At 42.3% G+C, this 27,873-nt stretch overlaps 1 protein-coding gene across 1 annotated transcript in view; it reads left to right on the top strand.

The window, feature by feature from the left end:
* Positions 1-20,496, top strand: part of LOC124552260 — an 81,818-nt gene extending 61,322 nt beyond the window's left edge. The window contains exons 4-5 of the mRNA XM_047126541.1: positions 469-776; positions 20,307-20,496. Of these exons, the coding sequence (XP_046982497.1) occupies positions 469-776; positions 20,307-20,496 (498 nt within the window). The remainder of the gene's footprint in view (positions 1-468; positions 777-20,306) is intronic.
* Positions 20,497-27,873: the final 7,377 nt, after the last annotated feature.

Below are 27,873 nucleotides of genomic sequence, written 5' to 3'. Positions count from 1 at the left end.
AGTTTCCATTCTGATTCTGCACTTTTTCTGAGTAAAAATTTAGTTACATGGTTACAATTAGTGGGAGGGTATGTAGTCAGTTAACAGAGAAATAAAATTGAGGTTTATTGTCCTGAAGCCACTCAAAAAGAACAATTACTTGCATTGCACATAGACAAGTGGGAAGGGACCAGTTGCGACATTCAGAGTGAGAAATGCCATGGGATTCACTAGACGGCTAGATGGTGCTGCATCCTGTTCTTACCTAACAAGAGTGGTTGTGAAATGTGTGGCTTACTTCCCTTCTCTGGACCCATCCATCTGTCAGGCTACAGTGTGACTTTTACTGTTGGAAATTGATTGTATGCTTCAGAACTGACAGAAAGTGTCCATTTAAACAGCTAGTAATTGACTTACTTTCCTCTCAAGGTTTTCCATTCATTTGTTTGGAGGCATTTGTACAGTACAGAAATTGTTGTTTGGTTGCAGGTGCTGGAAAACTTAGTTGAGAAGTGCTCCAGAATACGCACACTACGGATATCCAACGAACTGCTGAAGTCTGAGAAATTTTCGGAGGCAGTGTCACGCCTACAGGACCTCCGTGTGCTGGAGGTGGCAATGAACTTGAAGGAACCCATTCCTGTGCTGCGACCTTTGGGTGACGGGTGCCCGCGACTAGTAGAGGTTGACTTTGTGTACACAACTTTAGACAACGACGATTTGAAATACTTCCTGAATGCCAAGAGAAACACCCTTAAGTGCATACGTATAAATTCGGAGGCAGTGATCGGAAAACGGTGAGTATTTTACCTCTCCTCGTGATTTTGTAGCTTCTAGTAGACTTTTGGTTCACACGCAGTCAGTCTTTTCACACTGCACAATACGTATCTCGAGGTTTCCTGTTCGGTAATTGGACATTTAACACATTTTATTCTTGTATACCGATTAAATACAAAATGTGAAGACCTATAAATGAGGCATTTGGAACAAAAGTGATGAAAGTCCATTAAAAGTGTTTCAGACGAGAAACACCTTGATTTCAAGGTCGCAAAAGGCCGTGATGCCTCACGTATTGTCTACCATGCAGCCACAATATTGGCTGCTAATGGAAATGGTGAGCGCGGCATGAGGCTACGGAATGTAATTGAACTGCTTAATCGACGAGTAATTCCCAGCAGTGCTAGTGATGTTGATACAAAAGCAGAGGAATGGCAACGATAAACGAAGCAAGCATTGCGTTATACGTACAGCAGTTGCCGAAGTTGACATTTGGTAAGAAAGGAGCCCAAGGAATTTAGCAGAGCTAGAAAGAAGTGGTATTTATGCAAGGTGAGCCAATGGAAAGTGCAGTGTCGCATACACTAGACTGTGCAAACAATGTACATGAGGAGTACAATGAGGACAATACGTGCCTAACAAGTGAAACTAATATTGAAACAGTTGTCAAGGTATGTAGTGTATCATACTTGTCAGACAAGGAGCCACAAATCCCGTCTCCAGTGAAAGGTAGTAAAGGACAATTGTTGTTCTAGGAGCAAGAACTAACATAATTATGTACATGGATGATCATCCACAGCATAATAAAATTAACGGTTCTGAATTGATTTTGAATAAGTCAGCAGCAATATTACCATTTAGTGTATAACAGGCTGTTCCAGCTCGTGGGCTCTGTTGTGAGCCGCGGAGCGCTCCCTGCTCCAGGGAGCCGCGTCGCTCGCTGTGACCAGTCAAGTGGGCCGGTACGTCGGCACGTGGCACGGCTGGCTGAGGCAGGCGGCAAGGCAAGGGTTTTGATCTGCCAGCTGCGTCTTAAAAGATAGACAACCTCACACTCTTAGCTGCTAAAATGTGGTGACGTGCTACACCAGGAAATACGATCTTCAGGAAATAAATAAGAAACAAATGTTTTACAAGAAATTACATACTAAATTTATTGGGCCTCTGTAGTTTGAAATTTTCTTTTCATTGCAAGATCGGAAATATCAGGCGTCAAAGTGTTCGCAGCGTTAATGCGGAGGATGGCCTTCATTGTTGCATCCTGAAGAAGCAATCGTTCCTTACTTTATAACTGTTTTCATTGCTCAGAAAAGCTGCTCACATCAAAACGTAGATCCAAACATGCACATGATCTGAGCGGCATTGTTGTGAAGTTTGGGAAATGTTTTTTCCGTAATGAACACTACCATCGTGACAAATACAACGTGTTGTAGTACCTCTCGTTCAACAAAGTTGAATTTTGCAAATCAATAATCTCCAATTGAAGTGACGATGACAAGTCATCGGTGGAAACTGAAAAAGGAGTGCTGAACACCTTAAGTTCCATTTCCAAACTAGTGAGGTCGCGGAATCGTGTTTCAAACGACGTGATGAGCTGCTTTAAGTTTGCTTGGTAATTGCCGAAAGTAGTACCTTCAGGTAGTTTTAAAGAAGCAAGATGATTGAAGAACGTTAGATGTCCATTACTCATCTGTCTCTCAAATAAACGTAACTTTTCCATGAACACTTTGATCTGGTCGCGTGCATGTCAACGATTAGCTGCCCTTTGCCCTGCAATGACAGATTTAAATTATTCAGATGCATAGTTATGTCAGCTAGGAACGCCAGGTCTGATATCCATTTTATATCTTTCAGACAACGCATTTCTCCCCCTTTCATTTCGAAATGGGTATTTCCTCACTAATGGCAAAGAAAACATAAAGAACTTTTCCCCGACTCCGCCAACGAACTGTACTGTGGTAAGATATATCCCCGTACTCCGCTTCCACATCTTTCAGGAATCCTTTGAAGACGCACAAAATTCACACACTTCACGACATCTTTCATTACGCCACCTAGCTCTACTGTTTCAGCACACAGTGCCTCTTGGTGCATTACAGAACACGAACTATGTTGCACGTTTTGATACCCTCCGTATTACGAATCCGTTTTTAAACATACGTCTACTGGTATGTCGTTCTTAAGCCTGGCTGCCAGTTCTCTGCGTGCAACGCCTTCTACCTGACTGTATTTAATTCTGTATATTGTACCTCTTCGCAGAATTAAATACTTTATGACATACAAAACACTGCAGTCGACCATCCCTCTCAATGAATAGAAAGGTATCCTCCAATAGAGGTACAGAGCTCGCGCGGCTAGTCATAGCTGTCACTGAGCACAGATTATTACGGCTGCATGCGGCCAGGGGGCAGTGAGTTCGCTTTCCCCCTCCATGCGGGCTCCGAGCTGCCGCAGTGAGCGCTCCGGAGCGCTCCGGCTCCCTGGAGCTCGGTTGGAACAGCCTGGTGTATAAGATAAGCAATGGATATTCAAGGGAAGACAAGGTGCACTTGTTATTTAAACTGGTGTTGGTGCATTTCAAGGATGCTTGATACAATTTACAGGATGTGCACAATAGTTACCCTCTGGACTATGCACATCAAATACATGTAACATACATTACAGTGATTTCAATAGTCTGGGAATTCTGACATTGTCCTCACAGTATATATTTTCTTTAATGTAGTTTGTTGTTAGCAATATTAGCTTATTCCCAAGAGTTAGCAGCTTTCACTTAGTTAATACTAGGCAGAAATCAAATCTGCATATGGAACGCACTTCCTTGACTCTTGTGCAGAAAGGAGTGCAGTATTCTCCTGCATCCAGTTTCAGTAAGCTCCCACAAGAATTGAAAAATCTTAGCAGTAGCCCAATCGAGGAGCTCCTGGAAGAGCTGAAAAATTAAGCAAATTCCAGTTTTACATTGTTGATTTTCTTTATTTAAACTTAAGACTTGTTTCTTATATTTCATTTTATCTGTTTCTACTACCGTGTTATAATTTCATGTATTGACTCGTTCCATGACCGTGGAGACTTCTCCTTAATTTGGACCCACGGAACAATAAATAAATAAATCGAGGGAAGCATTGTATAGTTGCGTAACTTCAAACAGTGCTTCAGAATTGGAAGACATAAGACAATGAAATTTGAAACAGAGCGTCAGCTTGATGGTGCACAGCAAGGATCGGGAAAAATTTGTAGATGAGATAAGCAAACTCGTCCCATTGTTCAGTAAGGAATTTGTTTTCGACTCTGAGCACTAACTTCCAAGCAACTTCAAATAGTGAAGGACAAACATTTGTTCAAAGTTCAGGATTTTCCATACCAGTGACAGACGTTCTGTCTGTCGAGTCCAGTGTCTCGACCGTGCCGTAAAGCGAAGTGGATATCTTGCCGTATTTACCACAGTGACCGGCTTTAGGATTTTGTGTGTTGGAACATACTTCTGCTGCATACCGTGTTTCAAATGGTGGACTGCGTGCTGTTCATACTGACAATTAACACCTCATACTCTCGTACATTGGTTTTAGTGTTGGACATTATTACAAAAATGGCAGTGCAAAATGGGTACCAGAATCTACCAACTACCTCATTAAAAAGGGTCTGGAACTCACATGCTCACTGCATCCTGCAAGCATTAAACAATGAGCATATTGGTGAGAAAGGACCGTCCGTTTGCTGCTGCCCATACGCACGCTACTGTCAACGAGTCGGAGATGACAGAATTGACATTACATTGTGCCTGGTTCGACTAACTGATGTAACCTGTTAAAACTGAAACAAAATGAGTGACAAAAATGACACTATTGCACAACTAGAAATGTCAGACAGTGTCTGCTGTACACTTAGACAATAAAAAGCATGTAAAATGACACAATCCCAAGATGATGTTACGGCCTCCGCCATCAATAAGGATTACTGACTGACAGTTTCCGAACAACTCGGGACTTTGAATCGTCGCCTGGACACACTTAAGCAACATATTACTGACAAGGGAGACAAGTGATGATCCCACACCACACAAGAAGATGCCGTCATTCCACCATTCTGCTCTGGGCCCCACGACAGTAAAAAATGGTATGTGAAGCTACACTCACCCGTGTGCTGGTATGGCAGCCGCTTTGGTGCATGCCCTACGAAGCGCATGCCTCTACCCAGTTGTAAATGGTTACTTGTATTATACATGGCAGGCCATAACAAAAGTTTACAAGCAGCTACTGGTCAACCCATGAAACAGCGCAAATGCGGTCGACAATAACAATGCAAAACATATTTATATGAATGCAGGGTGTCTGTTCTTTGAGCGTGTTTGAAAGAACTAACGCCCTGTATTCATATAATTGATCTGCCTCAATGGGCAATGAATCCACCACCTATTAGTGTGGATGCACAATTACGTTCGCCCTCCTGTGGGAATCTCGAAGTAGCAAGCATGGAGGACATGTATCATACTAGTGTTTGTAAAGAGTCTCAGTGCTTGTACATAAATGACAGACAATTGCCTCGTACATACCTTGTGTGCTATTGTTCTGCTGTGAGCACTTTGCTGCCAATGCAGCAGCAACAGGGATGGACTCTATCGTATAGATTACTAACCTTAGCTAATAGTTCACCTATATCCTCTTGCAGCAAATGTATAAATGCAGTGGACTCTGGTTTCTGTCGACCATTAGAATGGACTTTTTTTCCCTGGCCGATGTGTCTGAACCTATGTTAGGCACCAATTTCTTACATCATTAGAGATTGATTTTGTGTGCAGCTTTGAGTGGGGACCAAAATAGACAATGGGCAATTGCTTCTCCCTAAGCTTTAGTTCCAACTCCAAATTTTACCTTGGTTTCTTTTACTGCTTGCCCAATGTACATATTGAATAACTTTGGAAATTGGCTACAACCCTGTCTCACTCCCTTCTCAACCACTGCTTCCCTTTCATGCCCCTCGACACGCATAACTGTCATCTGGCTCCCGCACAAATTATAGTCTTTCGCTCTATATTCTACTCCTGCTACCTTTAGGACTTGAGAGTATTCCAGTCAAAATTGTCAAAAGCTTTCTCAAAGTTTACAAATACTATAAACGTAGGTTTGCCATTCCTTAATGTGTCTTCTATGACAAGTCGTAGGGTTGGTATTGCCTTGCATGTTGCACTTGCTACATTTCTCCGTAATCCAAACTGATCTTCACTGAGGTCGGCTTCTACAAGTTTTTCCATTCGTCTATAAAGAATTTGTGTTAGTGTTTTGCAACCGTGACTTATTAAACTGATAGTTTGGTTATTTTCAGAACTATCAGCCCTGCTTTCTTCGGAATTGGTATTATTATATTCTTAAAGTCGGAGTGTATTTCACCTATCTTATATATCTTGCTCACCAGATGGAAGAATTTCGTCATGGCTGCTTCTCCCAAGGCTGTCGGTAGTTCTAACAATATTGTCTACTCCCTGGGTCTTGTTTCGACTTTGGTTTTTCAGTGCTCTGTCAAATTCTTCATGCAGTATCATGTCTCCCATCTTGTCTTCATGTACATCCTCTTTCACTTCTCCAGTATTACCTTCAAGTTCATCTCCCTTGTACAGACACTTGTATATTCTTTGCACCTTTTAGCTTCCCCTGTTTGGTTAAGACTGGTTTTCCATCTGAGCTCTTCATATTCATACAACTGCTACTTTTCTCTATAGTTCTCTTTAATTTTCATGTAGGCAGTATCCATCTTTCTCCTTTTGAAATATGCTTCTAAATCTTTACATTTGTCCTCTTAGTCACTCCCACTTAGCCATTTTGCACTTTTTATCGCTCTCATCTTTTATGTGTTTGTTTTTTCCTTTCGCCTGCTTCATTTGCAGCATTTTTATATTTTCTCCACTCATTAATTAAATTCTACATCTTCTGTATTAGCCAAGGATTTCTGCTAGTCCTTGACTTTTTACCTATTTGAACCTCTGCTGCCTTCACTATTTCATCTCTCAAATCTACCCATTTGTCTTTGACAGTATTCATTTTCCCTGTTCTAGTCAGTCATTGCCTAATGCTCCCTCTGAAACTCTCAACCTGTGGTTCGTTCAATGTGTCCTGGTTCTATCTCCTTCATTTCCCAATAAATTGTAGCCAGAGTGCACATCTGCCCCTGGAAATATCTTACAATTCAAAACTTGGTTCCTAAATTTGTCTTACCATTATATAATCAATCTAAAACTGTCTAGCATCTCCAGGTCTCTTCAATGCATACTACTTTCTTTTTTGATTGTTGGAACACGTGTTAATGATCATGAAGTTATGTTCTGTGCAAAATTCTACCAGACAGCTTTCTCTTTCATTCCTTTCCCCCAGTCTGTATTTATCTACAATTTTTTCTTCCCTTCTTTTTGCTGCCATAGAATTCCAGTGCCCTATCACAATTAAATTTCTGTCTCCCGTAACCATCTGAATAATTTCTTTTATCTCATCATACATTTCTTCGATCTCTCCATCATATTTTGAGCTAACTGGCAGATAAACTTGTACTCTTGTAGTGGGTGTTGGCTCTGTGTCTATCTTGGCTACAGTAATGTGTTCACCATGCTGTTCACTATACCTTACCTGCATTTCACTTTCTTATTCATTATTAAAACTACTCCTTTCTTAACCTTATTTGGTTTTGTATTTATAACCCCGTACTTACCTGACCAGAAGTCATTTTCCTGCTGCCACCAAACTTCACTAATTCCCAATATATCTAACTTCAACCTGTCCAGTTCCCTTTTTAAATTTTCTAAACTGCCTGCACGATTAAGGGATCGTGACATTCCACACTCTGATCTGTAGAATGCCATTTTTGTTTCTCCTGATGATATCCTCCTGAACAGCCCCCGCCCCAAGATTCAAATGTAGGGCTGTTTTTCCTCTGGAATATTTTATCCAAGCGGATATCATCATCATTTAACCATACAATAAAGCTGCATGGCCCGTGGAAATAATTATAGCTGTAGTTTCCTTTTGCTGTCAGTCATTTGCCGTACCAACACAGTAAGGCAGTTTCGGTTAATGTTACAAGGGCAGATCAGTCAGTCATCCATACTGTTGTGCTGCAACTACTGAAAAGGCTGCTGCCCCTCATCTGGAACCACACGTTTGTCTGGCCTCTCAACAAATACTTCTCCATTGTGGTCGCACCTGCGGTACGGCTCTCTGTATCTTTGAGGCACGAAACCACCCCACTGATGGCAAGGTCCACAGTTTGTGGAGGATTGAATGAGCATTTAGTAAGCAAAATCTACATCTAAATCCATACTCCACAATCCACCATACGGTGCGTGGCGGAGGGTACCTCGTACCACAACTAGCATCTTCTCTCTCTGTTCCACTCCCACTGCCTGTATGCCTCTGTACGAGCCCTAATCTCTCTTATCTTTTGTGGTCTTTCCGCAAAATGTAAGTTGGCGGCAGTAAAATTGTACTGCAGTCAGCCTCAAATGCTGGCTCTCTAAATTTCCTCACTAGCGATTCACGAAAAGAACGCCTCCTTTCCTCTACAGACTCCCACACGAGTTCCTGAAGCATTTACGTAACACTTGCGTGATGATCAAACTTACCAGTAACAAATCTAGCAGCCTGCCTCTGAATTGCTTCTATGTCCTCTCTCAATCCGACCTGATAGGGATCCCAAACGCTCGAGCGGTACTCAAGAATAGGTCGTACTAGTGTTTTATAAGCGGTCTCCTTTACAGATGAACCACATCTTCCCAAAATTCTACCAATGAACCGAAGACGACCATCCGCCTTCCCCACAACTGCCATTACATGCTTGTCCCAACTCATATCGCTCTGCAATGTTACACCGAGATATTTGATCGACATGACTGTGTCAAGTGCTACACTACTAATGGAGTATTCAGACATTACAGGATTCTTTTTCCTATTCATCTGCATTAATTTACATTTATCTGTATTTAGAGTTAGCTGCCAATCTTTACACCAATCACATATCTTGTCCAAGTCATCTTGTATCCTCCTACAGTCACTCAACGATGACACCATCCCGTACACCACAGCATCATCAGCAAACTGCCGCACATTGCTATCCACCCTATCCAAAAGATCATTTATGTAGATAGAAAACAACAGCGGACCTACCACACTTCCATGGGGCACTCCAGATTATACCCTCACCTCTGATGAACACTCACCATTGAGGACAACGTGCCGAGTTCTATTATTTAAGAAAATCCACTTTTTCTTCATTCGTGGCTGCCTGCAGTAGTGGCGAGCAGAAGCACTAGCTGTTCCGGAATTTGCTGGCACTCGCACGTGTCGCGCCATCTCGGCCGATGCAGCTCTGGATGTGGTTACTCGGCAACCTGCAACAACGCAGTACATAGACTGTCGCTCTGTCGGTACTGTCTGGGCTGCCTCTGGTGTTAGCAGCTGAGGGCAGTGGGTTTCCAGAGCACTCATTGTTATCATAGTGTGTGCACCCCAGTAAATGTCTCTGCACCAAGTGACATCATCATCCTCTCCCTATAATGTCATCCTGCTGTACTGACACTTTAAACATGCAGCTATTATGCTGTGTAGCAACAACTTCTGTCTTGTGGTCATACTGCATGTAACACTACCAGACTGGAGACAGATGAATCTTGCCTCTCCACGTCCAATCACCAGCACAGTTTCGAAACGATTTCCCACCTTCACAGATCTCTGTCATCTCTCTCCAGCAAGATTAACATGAACGAAAGATACAAAGGTCTTTGATCTAAAGATCGTGGAGTATCATTCATATCAATATTTGTTCATAGATGACACGTACGTAGAATAGTTCACTTAAAAAAAATTGCATTTTATTAAGTTTGAATAATCAATTACTTTTAGAAATAATACATTATAATGATATGTATAAAAAACAAAGATGCTGTAACTTACCAAATGAAAGCATTGGTATGTTGATAGAGACAATAACACACACACACACACACACACACACACACACACACACACACGCAAATATACATATGTCTGCCTGTGTCTGTATATGTGTGGATGGATGTGTATGTGTGCGCGACTGTATACTGTCCTTTCCCCCCCCCCCCCCCCCCCCCCCCCCCCGCCCCCCCTAAGGTAAGTCTTTCCGCTCCCGGGACTGGAATGACTCCTTACCCTCTCCCTTAAAACCCATATCCTTTCGTCTTTCCTCTCCTTCCCTCTTTCCTGATGAAGCAGCCTTGGGTTGCGAAAGCTTGAAATGTGTGTGTGTGTGTGTGTGTGTGGGGGGGGGGGGGGGGGGGGGGATTATTGTCTTTATCAACATACCAACACTTTCGTTTCGTAAGTTTCCCTCTGTTATATTCATACATTATAATGAGTTTATTACAGTCTTTTCTGTGTTGAAAATACCAAAATTATCTCCTGGTAAGTGGAAATGTAATTAGTCACATATGATTATCAGTGTTTCATCCTGCTAACTTTAAAGTACAAAGACATAGCCTTTCAGAAAGGAAGATTAATAAAAACATGGCATGAGAAGTATGGGTCCCCAACCATCAAAATAAATCTATAAATGCACACTAACAAATTATGCCTTGCCAATGATACAAAATATCATAGGAACAAAAGGTGTACATTAGTTACAGCCATATCACCGTCCGCTATACACCCGAGTCACACAGGTATAGGCTTGTTATAAATCGTGACTCTCACCATGATTGATGTCTAATATGTAATAATATACAGGGTAATTTTTTCCACTGTGCACAAACTGTAGGGATTGATCGGTGAGAGAATATGGAACAAAGGTCTAATGAATTTATGTCCAGAAATGCATGATTTCCTGCTGGAGACAATGTATTCAGTCATATTTGTTACAGAGACTGCAGTCTAATACATGCTGGACTGTGCAGCGACAGTTACAGTATGCAGGGTTTCCTCCTACAGGGTTGTACTGTTCCTCGGACATTGTTCCCTAGTGCCCTCTCCTGCCATAGGAATTGGTAATGTTATGTCCGATTCACTTCTGTTGCTGACTCACATTATATTGGATGTGATACAGCATTGTACACAGTGGTGGAGAGCTTGCCAACATGGTGCTTTCTTATGGAAAGGCAAATGGCAATGGGGTGCAGGCAGCAAGATTGTATCAGGAGACCTATCCCCGCCAACAACCACCACAGCATTCAATGTTTGTAACAGTGTTTCACTGTTTGTCTGAGACGGGGTCATTTCAGGAACCAGGAAATCATGAAGGACGTACCTGAAATGTTCAGACACCAGACTTGGGGGAAAATGTGATTAAAGCTGTGGAAGGCGGCCGCCGTGTCAGTGCCAGTCAGTTGAACTGCCAATACAGGATAAGCCAGACGACTATGTGGAACACTCTCCATGACAGTTGTTACTACTGTTATTACTTACAGCGTGTGCAGGGCTTACAAGCGCCAGACTATCCACATTGAGAGCAGTTTTCTCACTTGTTTCTTCACCAGGCAACCACAATTCCAGGATTTGTGGCATCCATTGTGTTCACAGATGAGGCCATCTTTACACAGAGTAGTATCTTCAACTTTCATAACAGTCATATGTTGGATAGTATGCAGTACCCCCATGGTATGGTGACACCGAATCATCAGCATCAGTGCAACCAGAATGTGTGGGCAGGGGTAATTGGCGACCATATGTCGCCTAATAGGCTGGAAGCATCGGAGTTCCTTGCGGGTTACTTTGCTTCCCATGCTGGAAAAAGTGCCATTGATGATTCGAAGGGTTATGTGGCTGCTACATGATGGTGCTCCAGCCCACTTCACCATTAACGTCAGGACACATGTCAATCGTGTCTTCCCTGGACAATGGATCGGATGAGGGGAGCCAGTTGCGTGTCCTGGTCATTCACTGGATCTCAACCCATGCATCTAAATCAACATCTACATCTACATGGATACTTTGCAAATCACATTTAAGTGCCTGGCAGAGGGTTTGTCAAACCACCTTCACAATTCTCTAGTTTTCCAATCCCATATAGCGCATGGAAAGGATGAACACCTATATTTGTCCGTCCCTTATTTTATCATGGTGTTCCCTATGTAGGTCGGCATCAACAAAATATTTTCGCATTCAGAGGAGAAAGTTGGTGATTGGAATTTTGCAAGAATATTTCTCCACAACGAAACACGCCTTTGTTTTAGCGATGTCCATTCCAAATCCCATATCATTTCCGTGACACTCTCTCCACTATTTCACGTTAATACAAAACGTGATGCCCGTCTTGGAACTTTATCTATGTACTCTGTCAATCCTATCTGGTAAAGAATCCCAAGCTGCACAGCAGTATTCTATAAGAGGACGGACAAGCGTAGTGTAGGCAGTCTCCTTAGTAGATCTGTTACATTTTTTAAGTGTCCTGCCAATAAAACGTAGTCTCTGGTTAGCCTTCCCCACAACATTTTCTGTGTGTTCCTTCCAATTTAAGTTGTTTGTAATTGTAATTCCTAGGTACTTAGTTGAATTTATGGCCTTTAGATTTGACTGATTTATCATGTAGTGGGTTACTTTTAGCACTCACGCCAATTTTCGCACCATACAGATATATGTTTCTAAACCGTTTTGCAATTTGTTTTGATCTTCTGGTGACTTTACTAGTCGATAAATGACAGCATCCTGTGCAAATAACCTAAGACGGCTGCTGAGATTGTCTCCCAAATGGTTTATAGAGATAAGGAGCAGCAAAGGGTCTATAACACTACCATGGGGAATGCCAGAAATCACTTCTGTTTTACTCGATGACTTTCCATCAGTTACTACGAACTGTTACCTCTCTGACAGAAAATCACAAATCCAGTCACATAGCTGAGACAATATTCCATCAACATACAATTTCACTACAAGCTGCATGTGTGGTACAGTGTCAAAAGCCTTCTAGAAATCCAGAAATATGGAATTCACATCTGAAATCCCTTGTCAATAGCACTCAACACTTTGTGCGAGTAAAGATCTAGTTGTGTTTTACAAGAACGATGTTTTTTAAATTCGTGTTGGCTGTGTGTTAATGCACAATTTAGTGGCTTACTCCTACTACCTCTCTTGAATATTGGTGTGACCTCTGCAACATTCCAGTTGTTGGGTATGGATCTTTCATCAAGCAGACGGTTGTATATGATTGTTAAGCTATTGAATCAGCATACTCTGAAAGGAATCTAATTGGTATACAGTCTTGACCAGAAGATTTGCTTTTATTAAATGATTTAAGTTGCTTCAATACTCTGAGGTCATCTACTTCTGCGTTACTCGAGTTGGCACTGTTCTTGATTCGAATTCTGGAATATTTACTTTGTCTTCTTCAGTGAAGGAATTTTGGTAGACTGTGTTTAGTAACTCTGCTTTGGCAGCACTGTCTTCGATAGTATCTCCATTGCTCTTGCGCAGAGAAGGTATTGATTGTGTCTTACCACTAGCATACTTCACATATGACCAGAATCTCTTTGGATTTTCTGTTAGTTTTGGAGTCAGAGTTTTGTTGTGAAAACTGTTTTAAGCAACTCACATCGAAGACCACACTAAATTTCGAGCTTCTGTAAAAGATTGACAATCTTGGACACTTTGCATCTGTTTAAATTTGGCATGTTTTTTTTGTTGTTTCTGCACCAGTGTTTGACCCATTTTATGTACCAAGGAAGATCTGCTCTGCTGTTTGTTAATTTATTTCATATAAATCTCTCAATTGATGCTGATGCTATTTCTTTGAATTCAAGCCACATCTGGTCTGCACTTATTGGAAGGAGTCTCAGAAAGACGTCAAGTGAATTTTTATCTGCCTTTTTGAATAGGTATATTTTTCCTTTATTTTTGGAGGATTTGGGGGTTATAATATTCAGTCTTGAGAAGACGACCCTGTGTTCACTGATCCCTGCATCCATTTTGACGCTCGTTATTAACTGAGGATTATTTGTTGCTAAGAGGTCAAGTGTGTTTTCACAACCATTTACTATTCGCATGGGCTCATGAACTAACTGCTTGAAGTAATTTTCAGAGATTGCATTTAGGACAATTTCGGATGAAGTTTTATGCACACCTCCGGAATTAAACATGTTTTTTCACTAACATATCGAGGGTAAATTAAAGTCACCACCAACTATAATTGTATGAGTCAGGTATGTGTTTGAAATCAAACTCAAGTTTTCTTTGAACCTTTCAGCAATTGTACCATCTGAGTTGGGAGGTCAGTAGAAGGATCCAGTTATTATTTTATTCCAGTTGCCAACAATGACCTCTACCCATACAAATTTACAGGAACTATCTACTTCAATATCATGACAAGATAAACTACTTCTAACAGCTGAACTTATTTCCGGCTTTAGCCAGCTTTTAGTGCCTATGACAATTTGAGCATCAGTGCTTTCTATTAGTGCCTTGAGCTCTGGTACTTTCCTAACACAGCTACAACAGTTTACAGCTTTTATACTGATGGTTCCTGTATCTATGTTCTTCCAGTATTCGGCCTGCACTCTTTGTGACTGGTGCCCTTTTTGTGTTTTCCCGAGACCCTATAACCTAAAAAACTGCCCAGTCCATGCCACACAGCCCCTGCTGCCCATGTATTGCTCAATTCTTCTATCTTGGCGGTTCGCGCATGCCTGCCTGGACGTGGGAGATTGCTGCGTTGCCAGTTGCACGCGCCAAGAGAAGCGGCGCCATAGTATAGTTCGCAAACTTACGTTTAGGGGGGAGCGCGCAGCTTATGAAGTGAAGCCACCACAGCCGCATTAACCCTTTCGCTGCTACAGACGTGCTCCTCGCATTCCGTGCTGTGCACCATTTTGTCATCACTGCACTGCTCGCCTGTGCAGACACATGGTGCTTCGACTACTTTGACACAGTTTATCATTCGTTTTCACAAAATCTATTTGGCCCAATAATTTGATTTTTACATATCTTCTTGACTGATATCTTCCTCCCATAAATGACTTAATTTTGTTTCGATGTTCAACGCAGTTATTGTGCAGTATTAGATGTAGTAAACAATTGCACGAAATTTTGAAGAGTTTGCAGAGGTAAAAGTCCACAGCGTATACTTTCCATATGGTCAATTTTAGTTGCCACTAGAAATTTCAAAAAATTATATTTAAACGAATAAAATTCATGAAGTAAGACACTTTGATATTGTTTTTAAATAAAGAAAATATTAAGCACCGATAAAAGTTTGAACTCAGAACCTTTCGCTTAGCAGCCACTCTCATTAACTATTATGCTAACACAGCTCGTCATTCACTATATCTCCCGGAGGACTTAAAATATCATGTAAAATACCGACAAACACTGTTGGTATGATTATGAATTACTCACGTTTCGTCGAAGTACAGTAGGAAATAAACAATTACCGCTGTTCTTTATTGCGAAAAAGCGGTTAGTGAGAATGATACAAACACTTTTCCTTGCTATCGCCTGAATTAGGAGGCTTATTGCTTGTTTGGTTTAATTAATTAATAGAATATGAATCAACTGGTATAAAGAATGCTTTTTCCAAACTTTCTATAAAAGAAAGTCTGCTGTCAAGACATTGCTTTTGTTCAATTACTTTATTTATGACTGAACGTTTCTAAAACTGAAGGCACTCGTCCATGCTCTGCACTTCAGTTGAGCTCTGGCATCGTTGTTCTCTGTTCATTGGCTGACTGTGTTTTGTGATGTCAGATGCACAGAACGAACCTAAACTCGGCCGCCGTCGTAAATGATGTGCACTTTAGTCGCCTCCTACGTATAGTGGACACATGACCTATTCAGTGGAACCCGAAAGCCAACCACCCTACGGCGCAAGTCGAAGAGTCTGCAGCCTACACGGTCGCAGAACTGTCTGAGTCTCTGATTCAGACCCTCCACTTAGCTCTGCACCAGAGGTCCACAATCGGTCTTGTCAACTGTGCTGCAAATGGTCAGCTCTGCTTTCATCTCACAAGCAATACATAGCCTTTACCACTTCTGTTAGCTGCTCAAAACCAGATAGAATCTCTTCAGATCCGAAGTGACACACATCATTGGTACCAACGTGAGCCACCACCTGCAGTTGGCTGCACCCTGTGCTCTTCATGGCATCTGGAAAGACCTTCTTGGCAGCCATGTCCCTAAGGGGCCCCATAACGTGCCTAACGTTGAAGCTCCCAACTGTCAATAATCTCACCCTCTTCGATTGCCTGGATCTTGTAGGCTGAGAGGTTTCCTCTGAAAAAGGACAGGTGACAGCATCTGGCTGAGCGACAGTTTCAGCCACAGACAGCACCTGGAACCTGCTTGTCGGGCTAATGGGGGAGGTCTTATGTGCAGCCCCATGGGAAGGTTATTTGCTGCCTGTTACGCCCCGAGGTGACTTCCCACTCGACCACGGGTGAGGGGTCAACCTAAGTGCGAGCAGTAACTGGGCTGGCCACAGGTGAGGACCGATCGGAGGACTCAGGTGTGCTGGAAGTCTGTTGAATCCCACCGGCTGGCGCACAATAGTGGTGCCCATCGACTGGAGGTTCAAGCTGAGTAACCGAAGCCATCACAGCCTGGAGTTGACAGCAAAGTGTCGCCAACTCGGCTCGCATCCACACACAACAATCACAGTCCCTATCCATACTAAAGACTGTGGGAAACGAAACTACCCCAATAAACAGACTATCAGCATGTGCTGCAGAACTCTATTGTAGATACTGATGAAAATGCAGGAACTATGTCTAATAAATTAGATTAATATGCAGAGAGTCAATAGCCTAACTACCGAAGCATGCAGGTGAAACTAAATAATTCACTCCTGATTAGGAACTTGTAATGTGTCACAAAATCGGTTTACTTTCCGACACAAACGAAAATGTGAGAACTGTGGCTATTAGATATTAAATTAACATGCAGAAACTCAAGAAACTAAACTATCAAAGTACACAGATTAAATGGTGCAGTTCACTCCTGGTTAGGAACTCGTAAAAGTCACAAAATTGGTTACTTACCTGTTACTGCATCTGTCTTGGCTGCTGCTACCTGCAGTTTCTGGTTATGGGGCTGTCTCAAAAGTATCGTGTATGGAGAGCCCATTTCAGATGTGGAGACACTGGAGCAGCATATTCATGTCGCCTTTGACAGTGTTCGGATGCATCCAGGCTGATGTGATCGTGTGGAGACAGAAAGAACATGCAATGGTGCATACACACCTGCGATGAGGCAAATGGAAACCCTTTTCAGCACATACTGTGACTGTGGCTGCATGGTACAGCATGTATTAGACCAGTCTCTCTAACAATGTATGTTTGAATAAATGGTCTCTAGCATGGAAACTATGCATTTCTGGACATGAGTTCATTACACCTTTTTTGTTCCCTATCCTCTCATCCATCAGTCCCTGAAGTTTGCACACGTTGGAAAAATCACCTTGTAATTGTTGCCAGTCTTGGTGGTCTAGTGATAAAGCTCACGCCTAGAAACTGAAAGGTAGTGGAATCAAATCCCAAAGAACCATGGTAAATTGCAGTATGCCTTCAGCCTAGCCTTCACCTCTCAACAATTTTAAGATTCATTTATCTGATGTAATTATGTTTTCCTGGAGACATATTGCATCTCAGCTTTATCTTTGACAAGAATAGGATGAGAAGTTATGTATTAAAATTTGTGCCAAGGCCAGAATTTGAACTGGGGTCTCCTGCTTACTGGACAGATGTGCCATCCACTACACTTTCCTAGCATTGGGTAACACAACTGCATGGAATACCCAAGTCCAGTGTCCTTCGTAGAGCAAACATAAATACACATCTCAGCCCATCTTGATTTTCCCGTTTTTAACTCATCAATATTGCCAAGGCTCTCTATTGATATAATTACGTGAGATCAGTAGCTCACCTATGCCAGGAGTAGTCAGGATTTCCCCATTACGTACAAAGCTGGGGCACTTTGCCAGTATTGGAGAGCCTTGGCAATACTGATGAATTAAAAAGGGGGAAATCAAGTTGGGCTGGCATGTGAATTGAAGTTTGTGTTAGGGAGGGCATTGGACTAGGGTATTCTGTGCAGCTGTGTTACCACAATGCTAGGGTGATGTAGCGGATATCATATCGGCTTAGTAGCAGGAGACCCAAGTTAAAGTCCAAGCCTTAGCACGAATTTTAATTGATTACTTCAACTCCTATCGTTATCGAAGATTTTAATATTCTCCAGGAATGACAAATTTTATGAATTCCACATTAAATTTCTTTTTGCAGTAGGATTACTGGGGTATTTTAGGGAGACGAGTCCAATTGCAAGACTTTGTGAAGGTCCTATAGCCTCACTTGTCATAATATTTGGTTATTTTTAGCATTTTCTGAATTTATTGTTGAGTTTTACTGCATATCGAGTATTGACAGTTCACAGCAACAACTAGTTAAACCTTGTCTGAAAGTAAAAAATAATCAAATAATCTTTGCCTGCCGACAGAGGTTTGTGATTTATTATTGTCGTCATGTTGTGTGTGCTGGGCATAATATTTGAGGCCCCCCAGTTGGTCAGCAGCATTCTTGACATACAGTTGCATTTAGACTAATGTGTTTTGATATAATTGGAACAAAATTGCATCCTTCTCGATAATATCGCCAGTCCATTGTTTCCACAACATTTCCATTAAGCTTTGACATGAACAAGTTAATTACACACATCAAAAAAAATTTTGTATCATCTCGATTTCAAGTTCAGGAACCTGTACACAAAAATGGAGTAGAGATCAACATAAACATCATTTCTGCCCTTTTTATTGCTCGTGGAAACCACACTGGCGTGTTGTTCTACCATACAGCGAGACCTTCAGAGTTGGTGGTCCAGATTGCTGTACACACCAGTACCTCTAATACCCAGTAGCACATCATCTTGCATTGATACACGCCTGTATTCGTCGTGGTATACTATCCACAAGTTCATCAAGGCACTGGTGATTCGGCGTAGATCCCTCTGAGTGGTTGGTGGGTCATGTCGTCCATAAACAGCCCTTTTCAATCTGTCCCAGACATGTTCGATAGGGTTCATGTCTGGAGAACATGCTGGCCCCTCTAGTCGAGCGATGTTGTTACCTGAAGGAAATCATTCAGAAGATGTGAATGAAGGGGGCGCAAACTGTCGTCCACGAAGATGAATGCCACGCCAATATGCTGCCTATATGTTTGCACTGTTGGTTGGAGGATGGCATTCGCGTATCGTACAGCTGTTAAGGCGCCTTCCACGACCACCAGTGGCGTAAGTTGTCCCCACATAATGCCACCCAAAACAGCAAGGAACCTCCACCTTGCTGTGTTCACTGGACAGAGTGTCTAAGGCATCGAACCTGACTGGGTTGCCTCAAAACACCTCTGACAATTGTCTGGTTGAAGGCATATGCAACACTCATGGGTGAAGAGAACGTGATGCCAATCCTGAGCGGTCAATTATGCATGTTGTTGGGCCCATCTGTACCGTGCTGCGTGGTGTTGTGGTTGCAAAGATCGACCTGTCCATGGACGTTGGGAGTGAAGTTGTGCATCGTGCAGCCTATTGCGCACAGTTCGAGTCATAACATGACGTCCTGAAGGTGCACGAAAAGCATTATTCAACATGGTGGCTTTGCTGTCAGGGTTCCTCCAAGCCCATAATCCGTGGGTCATCCACTGCAGTAGTAGCCCTCGGTCAGCCTGAACGAGGCATGTAATTGACAGTTCCTGTCTGTCTGTATCTACTCCATATCCGAACAACATCACTTTGGTTCCCTCAGAGACACCTGGACACTTCCCTTGTTGAGAACCCTTCCTGGCACAATGTAACAATGTGGACGCGATCAAAACATGGTATTGACTGTCTAGGCGTTGTCGAACTACAGACAACACGAGCTGTGTATCTCCTTCTTGGTGGAATGACTGGAACTAATGGACCCTCTCTGTTAATAGACACTGCTCACACATTTTTGTTTACATCTTTGGGCGGGTTTAGTGACATCTCTGAACAGTCAGAGTCTCTGTGTCTGTGATGCAATATCCACAGTCAACGTCTATCTTCAGCAGTTCCGGGAAGCTGGGTGATGCGAAACATTTTTTGATATGTGTATATGTTTAGCCATATGGGATTTTTCTAAATCAAAGTGTAATTTGATCTGGCTTTTGAATAAGGAATGATTCCAGTAATAAATAATACATTTTGTGATCTGTCATTAATTGTTATCAATTGAATCCTGTATAGATAGTTCCATAATGTGCTACCAATGGAACACAAATGGGGAAACAGATGTGCAGGGGAGTAATCTAACACTGTCGCTAACATCTTTGCGGTAGCATGTCAACTTGCATCTGTCAGTTGAGCCTCGCAGAACTGTTATTTTTATTATTATTATGTAATTAGTATATTGTTGGTTAACAGTGGGTTCATTGTGATCAAGATTAGTATAATTATTATGATCCCATATTTCAGTAGCTAGTGATGTAGTAGTCACATTTGTCTGTGGTAATGTTACTATTAAGAATAACCATAATCAATTTACGAGTTAGAATAAGTGGTTCCTCATTTATTTTGACTACTTGAATGTGAACTGTTGTTACACAGGTGTGTCCTACCATTGCTGACCATCTGTGCTGACAGCTTGGAACGACTGCATCTCTATGATTTAGACTTAAGCCACAGTGAGGTGAGGGAGGCATTTACTGCACTGAGAAACCTGAAGAACTTGCAAGAACTTGAGATGTGGGTCTCCAGTCCTGAACCGCTTGATAAAATTACTATGGTATTTAAGTAAGTTTATGTGATGGACACAAGCAATTTTCATTAGTGTGTAATATATTCGAGGTGCAATGTATTAAAATTTCTTTGGCTTCTGTCCAATTAAAGTGGTTCAAATGCGGCACATTTTCATCTCGCTCGTTCCCCAGCAATTGACAAGTAGTAGCTACTGGCGTCTGTAGTGCCACTGCTATTGAGCTGTGCTGTGTCACCTTCGGCACAGAGTAATCTCTTCACACTAAACTGAGTCGTCAAAAGTCACGGGATACCTCCTTTTGCCCTGTGTAGTGCACCAACTCAGTGTGGCACGGACTCGGGGAGTCGTTTCAAGTCCCCTGCAGAAATATTGAGCCACTCTGCCCGCCTGTGGAGGCTTTTATAGACAAACTGGCCTCTCAATTGCGTCCCATAAATGTTTGATGAGATTTGTGTAGAGTGATCTGGGTGGTCGCTCAAATTGTCCAGAACGTTCTCCGAACCGATTGCGAACAGCTGTGGCTCGGTGACATGGAGGATTATCGTCCGTAAATATTCCATCGTTGTTTGGGACCGTGAAGTCCGTGAATGGCTGCAAATGTCTCCAATTCCAGAAAATGATCTTTTCAGGTTGACCAAAGGACTTAGTCCATTCCATGTAAACAATGCTTACACCATTATGAGGCCACTATCAGCTCGCACAGTGCCTTTTTGACAATAAATTTTTAGCAGCTTGCACAGTGCGTTTTTGACAATAAATTTTTAGTTTTGTATACTACGTTCCTTTAATTTCTGTAACTTTGATTTTGGTCAGAGCCCAAAACTCACACTTTCACCATTTTTAATTCTAACTCAGTATATCTGCCAGACCACTACAGTCTAGGTAGGGTCCTCTAATTTGCAACTCATAAGTGAACAGCATTATGTTCATAATTATATACTTCTCTTCCCTTCTCTCTCTTCACTTATTTTGTGATGGACTTGCTTTTACTTTATTTTGACCCCATACCTGAATGTATTGCTCCCTTTCTTTCCACTTCTTTGGTAATCCTGTGTACTACACATTGAAACTTACTCAATCTTATATATATTCCATTCTTGTTAGTACATGTTTTCACATTGAATGACTTATTTGAAATTTATATTCAGTTATCATACTTGAAACAAACTTGTGCTGGTATGGACATTTATGATACATTTTGGCTCTAAACCTGATGTTAGCACATAGTCTAACTTAATTTAAATTCATCTAATAACAAAGATGATGTGACTTATCATACGAAAGCGCTGGCAGGTCGATAGACACACAAACAAACACAGTCCTACACACAAAATTCTAGCTTTTGCTACCAACAGTTGCTTCATCAGTAAAGAGGGAAGGAGAGGGAAAGACAAAAGGATGTGGGTTTTAAGGGAGAGGGTAAGGAGTCATTCCAATCCCGGGAGCGGAAAGACTTACCTTATGGGGAAAAAAGGACAGGTATACACTCACACACACACCCATATCCATCCGCACATACACAGACACAAGCAGACGTTTGTAAAGGCCTCTGCTTGTCTGCTTGTGTCTGTGTATGTGTGGTTGGATATGGGTGTGTGTGCGAGTGTATACCTGTCCTTTTTTCCCCATAAGGTAAGTCTTTCCGCTCCCGGAATTGGAATGACTCCTTACCCTCTCCCTTAAAACCCACATCCTTTCGTCTTTCCTTCTCCTTCCCTCTTTCCTGATGAAGCAACCATTGGTTGCGAAAGCTAGAATTTTGTGTGTATGATTGTGTTTGTTTGTGTGTCTATCGACCTGCCAGCGCTTTCGTATGGTAAGTCACATCATCTTTGTTTTTAGATATATTTTTCCCGCGTGGAATGTTTCCCTCTATTATATTCATATCATTAATTTAAATTCAGTAATTCCACCCTCTTTCTTCCCCTCTTCAACATGATCTCACTAACACCTTCACATTATAATGCTGGATCTGTGTTCAAAAGCTCTCAAATTATACTTCTACACTGCCCATTCACATTAATATGACCAGTGCCTATGTTTGATGTTAACAAGCAGTAACCACTCACAGACTGCAGGCAGCACTAGTAGTGGAGGGCACATAAAGAGTATAGAGGGAGTGCGAAAAAACAATGCAGTCGGTCACAATATGGAAACAGACCGATTTACCGGCTGTCCGAAAGGGTACGATAATTGGCTTTCGGACCAACAAAATGGCACTATCCAAAACTGGCACTGGAACAACTGTGGTGCATAATGGGTCACAGATGATAGGGGTGAATGATGACTGTGGAGATGTGTATGGATGAACCGACGTGCAACTGTTGAGCAACTGACCACCCAGTTCAACCAAGCGGCTTCTAACAATGTCTCCTCAATGACGGTTTAGTGAATGTTGCCGTCTATGGTCCTCTGTAGTAGGTGCCTGCTGTGCAGGGAGGAGACCCCCCCAAGAGGGATCATTGCCGACAAAATTTTATTAAATAAATTTTCCATGCATAATGTTCGGCTGTAGCCGGCTTGGGCATACTGTGGTGGAAGGTGCTGGCCGGAAGACCACGGTCGGCACATTCCTGCCACGTGCTCCTCGGTCAGACTCAAGTCCCATGGGTTGGTTGCACTGACGGGGGTACGCTACTAGCAAGGCGCGTTGGCGGAATCAATCCTCCAATCAGAGACTAATCGTGTGATCACATGGGGATGCGGCCAGGAGCGGCGAGGGCGGCTCGTAAACAGCTCCGCGCTCTCTTAGCTTCAGACCTCGGCCCCGAGTAGTCGCTCCTCTAGCCTCGGCCTCTCTTGGGGCTGCTCAGCCCTACGTAGGCACCAATGCATCATCGTTACAGGAATAAACTGGGTCCATTCCACTTCATTACTTTTCATTTTACAACGCCCTCCGTTCCTGACCTCTATCCTGACGAACACTGGTTAATGCACTCATGCTGATTGCTGTTTATCTGCACGAAGGCAGAAATTAGCACACCAGTACCCCAACTGAACATCTACTGAGTAGCAACAGGTGGCCTTTTCTGTTGAACCACGTTTTGTGCTCCATCGGACATGTGGCCACTGGTGTGTACATTGTGAACCATCTGGAAGCAAACGCCCTGCAACAATCGTCAGAAGAGTCTAGGCTGCAGGGAGGAGTGTTATGGTCTGGGGAACATTTTTGTGGCATTTCCTGTGTAATCTCATCATTCTGAAAGGCACTGTGGATGAGCACAAGTATGCATCTATCCTTGAGGAACCATGTCCACCCCTGTATGCAGATAATGCAGTTTGCTTTTCCTCAACACAATGACCTCTACCAACGGAAAAGTGCAACATGTGAGGCATCTCACAATCTACACATGTGATTAAAAGTATCTGGACACCTGGCTGGAAATGAATTACAAGTCTCTGGTACCCTGCATCGGCAATGCTGGAATTCAGTAAGGTGTCAGCCCACCCTTAGCCTCTATGACAGCTTCCACTCTCGCAGGCATACGTTCATTCAGGTGCTGGAAGGTTTCTTGGGGAATGGCGGCCCATTCTTCACGGAATGCTGCACCGAGGCACAAAGTTGGCGTTCCAAAACATCCCAAAGGTGTTGTATAGGAGTCAGGTCAGGACTCTGTGCAGGCCAGTCCATTACAGGGATGTTATTGTCGTGTAACCGCTCTGCCACAGGCCGTGCATTATGAACAGGTGCTCGAACATGTTGAAAGATGCAGTTACCATCCCCGAATTGCTCTTCAACAGTGGGAAGCAAGAAGGTGCTTAAAACATCAATGTAGGCCTGTGCTGTGATAGTGCTGGGGCCCCCTCCATGAAAAACACGACCACATTATAACACCACTGCCTCCGAATTTTATTGTTGGCACTACACGCTGGCAGATGACGTTCACCGGGCATTCGCCTTACCCACACCCTGCCATCGGATCGCCACACTGTGTATCATAATTCCTCGTGGAATTTTTGATTCCAGCTTTGCAAGAACAATATCATATTGAACACTTGTTGTAACAGACAGTTGTGCGAAATACTGGCATGACATCTGTCAAAGATGTTTAGTATACATCAAGGTATGGAACAAACAAAATCATATGTTTTCATCGTGTTAACAATGTCGAATTTTGTACCAGAAAGTGATGATTTGCGGAAAGCATTAATCTTTTGTTTCCATTTGAAAAAAAGTGCTGCAAAGTCGCATTGAATGCTTGTCGAGGCATATGGTGATCGTGCTGTATCAAAAGCGACATGCAGAAGATGGTTTCAACGGTTCAGAAATAGTGATTTTGATGTAAGAAATGAAGAACATGGAAGACCACCAAAAAAGTTCGAAGACACCAAATTGCAAGCAATATTGGATGAAGATGATACTCTGAGTCAGAAGCAAATGGCAGCAATGCTAAATGTTGCACAACAAACAATTTCTGACCTTTTGAAAGCTATGAGAAAGATCCAAAAGTGTGGAAAATGGGTGCCACATGAATTGAATGAAAGACTGATTGAAAACCGAAAAACCAATTGTCAAATTTTGCTTCAAAGACATAAAAGAAAATCAGTTTTGCATCGAATTGTTACTGGCAATGAAAAATGGGTTTATTTTAAGAATCCTAAACGGGAAAAATCATGGGTTAATCCGGGACAACAAGCAACATCGACTGCAAAACCAGATCGATTCGGCAAGAAGACAATCCTCCGTGTTTGGTGGGATCAGAAAGATGCGGTGTATCATGAGCTTCTAAAACCCGGTGAAACTGTGAATACTAATCGCTACAGACAACAAATGGTCAATTTGAACTATGCATTGATCGAAAAAAGACCAGAATGGGCCAGAAGACATGGCAAAGTAATTTTTTTACACAACAATGCACCTGCACACAAAGCAAAACTGGTTCAGGATACAATCAAAACACTTGGCTGGGAACTGCTACCCCACCCGCCGTATTCACCAGGCTTGGCCCCTTCCGACTACCATTTGTTTTCATCAATGGAACACGCATTGGCTGAGGAACGCTTCGATTCCTACGAACAAGTCAAAAATTGTGTGTCTGATCGGTTTGCTTCAAAAGACGAACATTTCTATTAGCACGGTGTCCACAAATTGCCAGAAAAGTGGTCAAAATGTATAGAAAGCAATGGTAAGTGCTTAGAATAAAATGTTTTTACTTTTCAATTCAAAATTAGTGTTTCATTTTCACAAAAAAACTCTCATTTCATACCAGTACACCTGGTAGAAACAGGGATTAGCGATATGATGTTATTATAGCAATTATGGTTACGGAAGTTCATAAATCAGTCAGGAAGACTATGAACGTGTTTCTGCTAGATAGTGCAGACAAGCAATTGGTACTATCTTGCTTAAAGAGTGAATTGACGTTATTTACTTCCAGTTAGATGGACGTAGAGGAATTATGGGCAACGCTTAAGCAGATTGTGAATCGTGGTTTGAAGAGTTATGTGCCTGGTAAGTGAATAAAGGATGGAAGAGACCCACCGTGGTTTAATAACGAAATTTGGAAGATGTTGAGCAAGCAGAGGCTGTTGCACTCTAGATTCAAAAGAGAATGCACAAATGACAACAAACAAAGATTAGTAGAGATTCGTGCAGCTGTGAAAAGATCTATGCACAAAGTATGTAACAACTACCAGAGGCACACCTTGGCAACAGAGCTGGCAGAGAACCAGAGAAAATTCTGGTCCTGTGTAAAATCACTGAGTGGGTCTAAGGCTTCCTTTCAGTCCCTTGTTGACCAGTCTTGTGTGGCAGTTGAAGATAACAAAGCGAAAGCTGAAGTTCTAAATTAAACAACGGATACTCCAGGTATGAATATCAACACAGTCACATATTGTTTTCGGCCACAGCCTTCATCAGTAAACACACGCACACGCACTCGTGCGCAAGCACACCTCATGCACACATCTGCCAGCTACAGCTTTTGTACCAGAATGGAAGTTCTAAATTTCACTTTCAAGAAATCATTCAAGTGGAGAATTGTACAAAGACACCATCATTTGACCATCGGACAGACTCCTTTATGGACAGCATAGTAATAAGCATCAGTGACTTAGAGAGACAACTGAAAGATTCGAAAGCAAATAAGTGAATCACTGTTCTGTTTTACGAAGAGTACCCTACAGTATTAGCCCCTTACCTGGCTCGCATTCATCACAAATCTCTTGTGCAGCACAAAGTCACAAGTGACTGGAAAAAAGCACAGGTGACTCCTGCATATAAGAAGGGTAAAAGAATGGACCTGCAAAATTAGAGACCATATCCCTAACTATGATTTGCTGCAGTATCCATGAACATATTCTCAGTGTGAATATAACAAATATTTTTGAGACTGGGAAGCTTACGTCTAAGATCAGCATGGTTTTAGGGAGCATAGCTCATGCGAAACTCAGATTTCCCTTTTTTCACACGGTATACTGCGAACTATGGATAAGGGGAACGGGTAGATTCTGTATTTCCAGATTTCTGGAAAGCATTTGACACAGTGCCCCCACTGCAAGCTGTTAATAAAGGTACAAGCATGTGGGATATGTGAGTGGCCTGAAAACTTCTGAAGTAATAGAACCCAGTGTGTTGTCCTCGACAGCCAGAGTTCATCAGACAGGGGTATCGTCAGGAGTGCCCCAGGGAAGTGTGATAGGACTGCTGTTGTTCTCTATATACATAATTGATTTGGTGGATGGGGTGGGCAGCAATCTGTGATTATTTGCTGACAATGCTGTGGTGTATGGTTAGGTGTCAAAGTTGAGTGATTGTTAGAAGATACAAGATGACTTAGACAAAATTTCTAGTTGTGATGAATGGCAGCCAGCTACAAATGTGGAAATATCTAAGTTAAGAGGGATGAGTAGGGAGAACAAACCTATAATGTTCAGTTACAGTATTACTAGTGTCCTGCTTGACACAGTCAAGTTGTTTGAATACCAGTAATATGGTGTTGAATGCAGGTGGTCAACATTGCTTTATTTGGACAATTTTAGGAAAGTTTAGTTCACCTGTAAAGGTTACAAAATGTAGGACACTGGTGCGACATATTCTTCAATACTACTGGAGTGTTTGGGATCCTTAACAGGTTGGATTGAAAGAGGATATTGAAGCAATTCAGAGACGGGCTGCTAGATTTGTTACCGGTAGGTTTGAAAATTACATAAGTGTTATGGAGATGGTATGGGAACTGAAATGGGACTCACTGGAGGTCACATGACTTTGTTTTGGGGGAGAATGTTGAGAACTGGCATTTGAAGCTGACTGCCAAATGATTCTACTGCCACCAACATACATTGCAAGTAAGGACCACAAAAATAAGATAAGAAGAATTAGGGCTCATACGGAGGCATATAGACAGTCGTTTTTCCCCCACTTTGTTTGCAAATGTAACAGGAAAGGAAATGAGTAGTAGTGGTGCAGGGCACGCT

This window comes from Schistocerca americana, chromosome 10 (genome assembly GCF_021461395.2).
Source record: "Schistocerca americana isolate TAMUIC-IGC-003095 chromosome 10, iqSchAmer2.1, whole genome shotgun sequence".
Taxonomy (NCBI): domain Eukaryota; kingdom Metazoa; phylum Arthropoda; class Insecta; order Orthoptera; family Acrididae; genus Schistocerca; species Schistocerca americana.
This window is presented reverse-complemented; position numbering and strand designations above follow the sequence as displayed.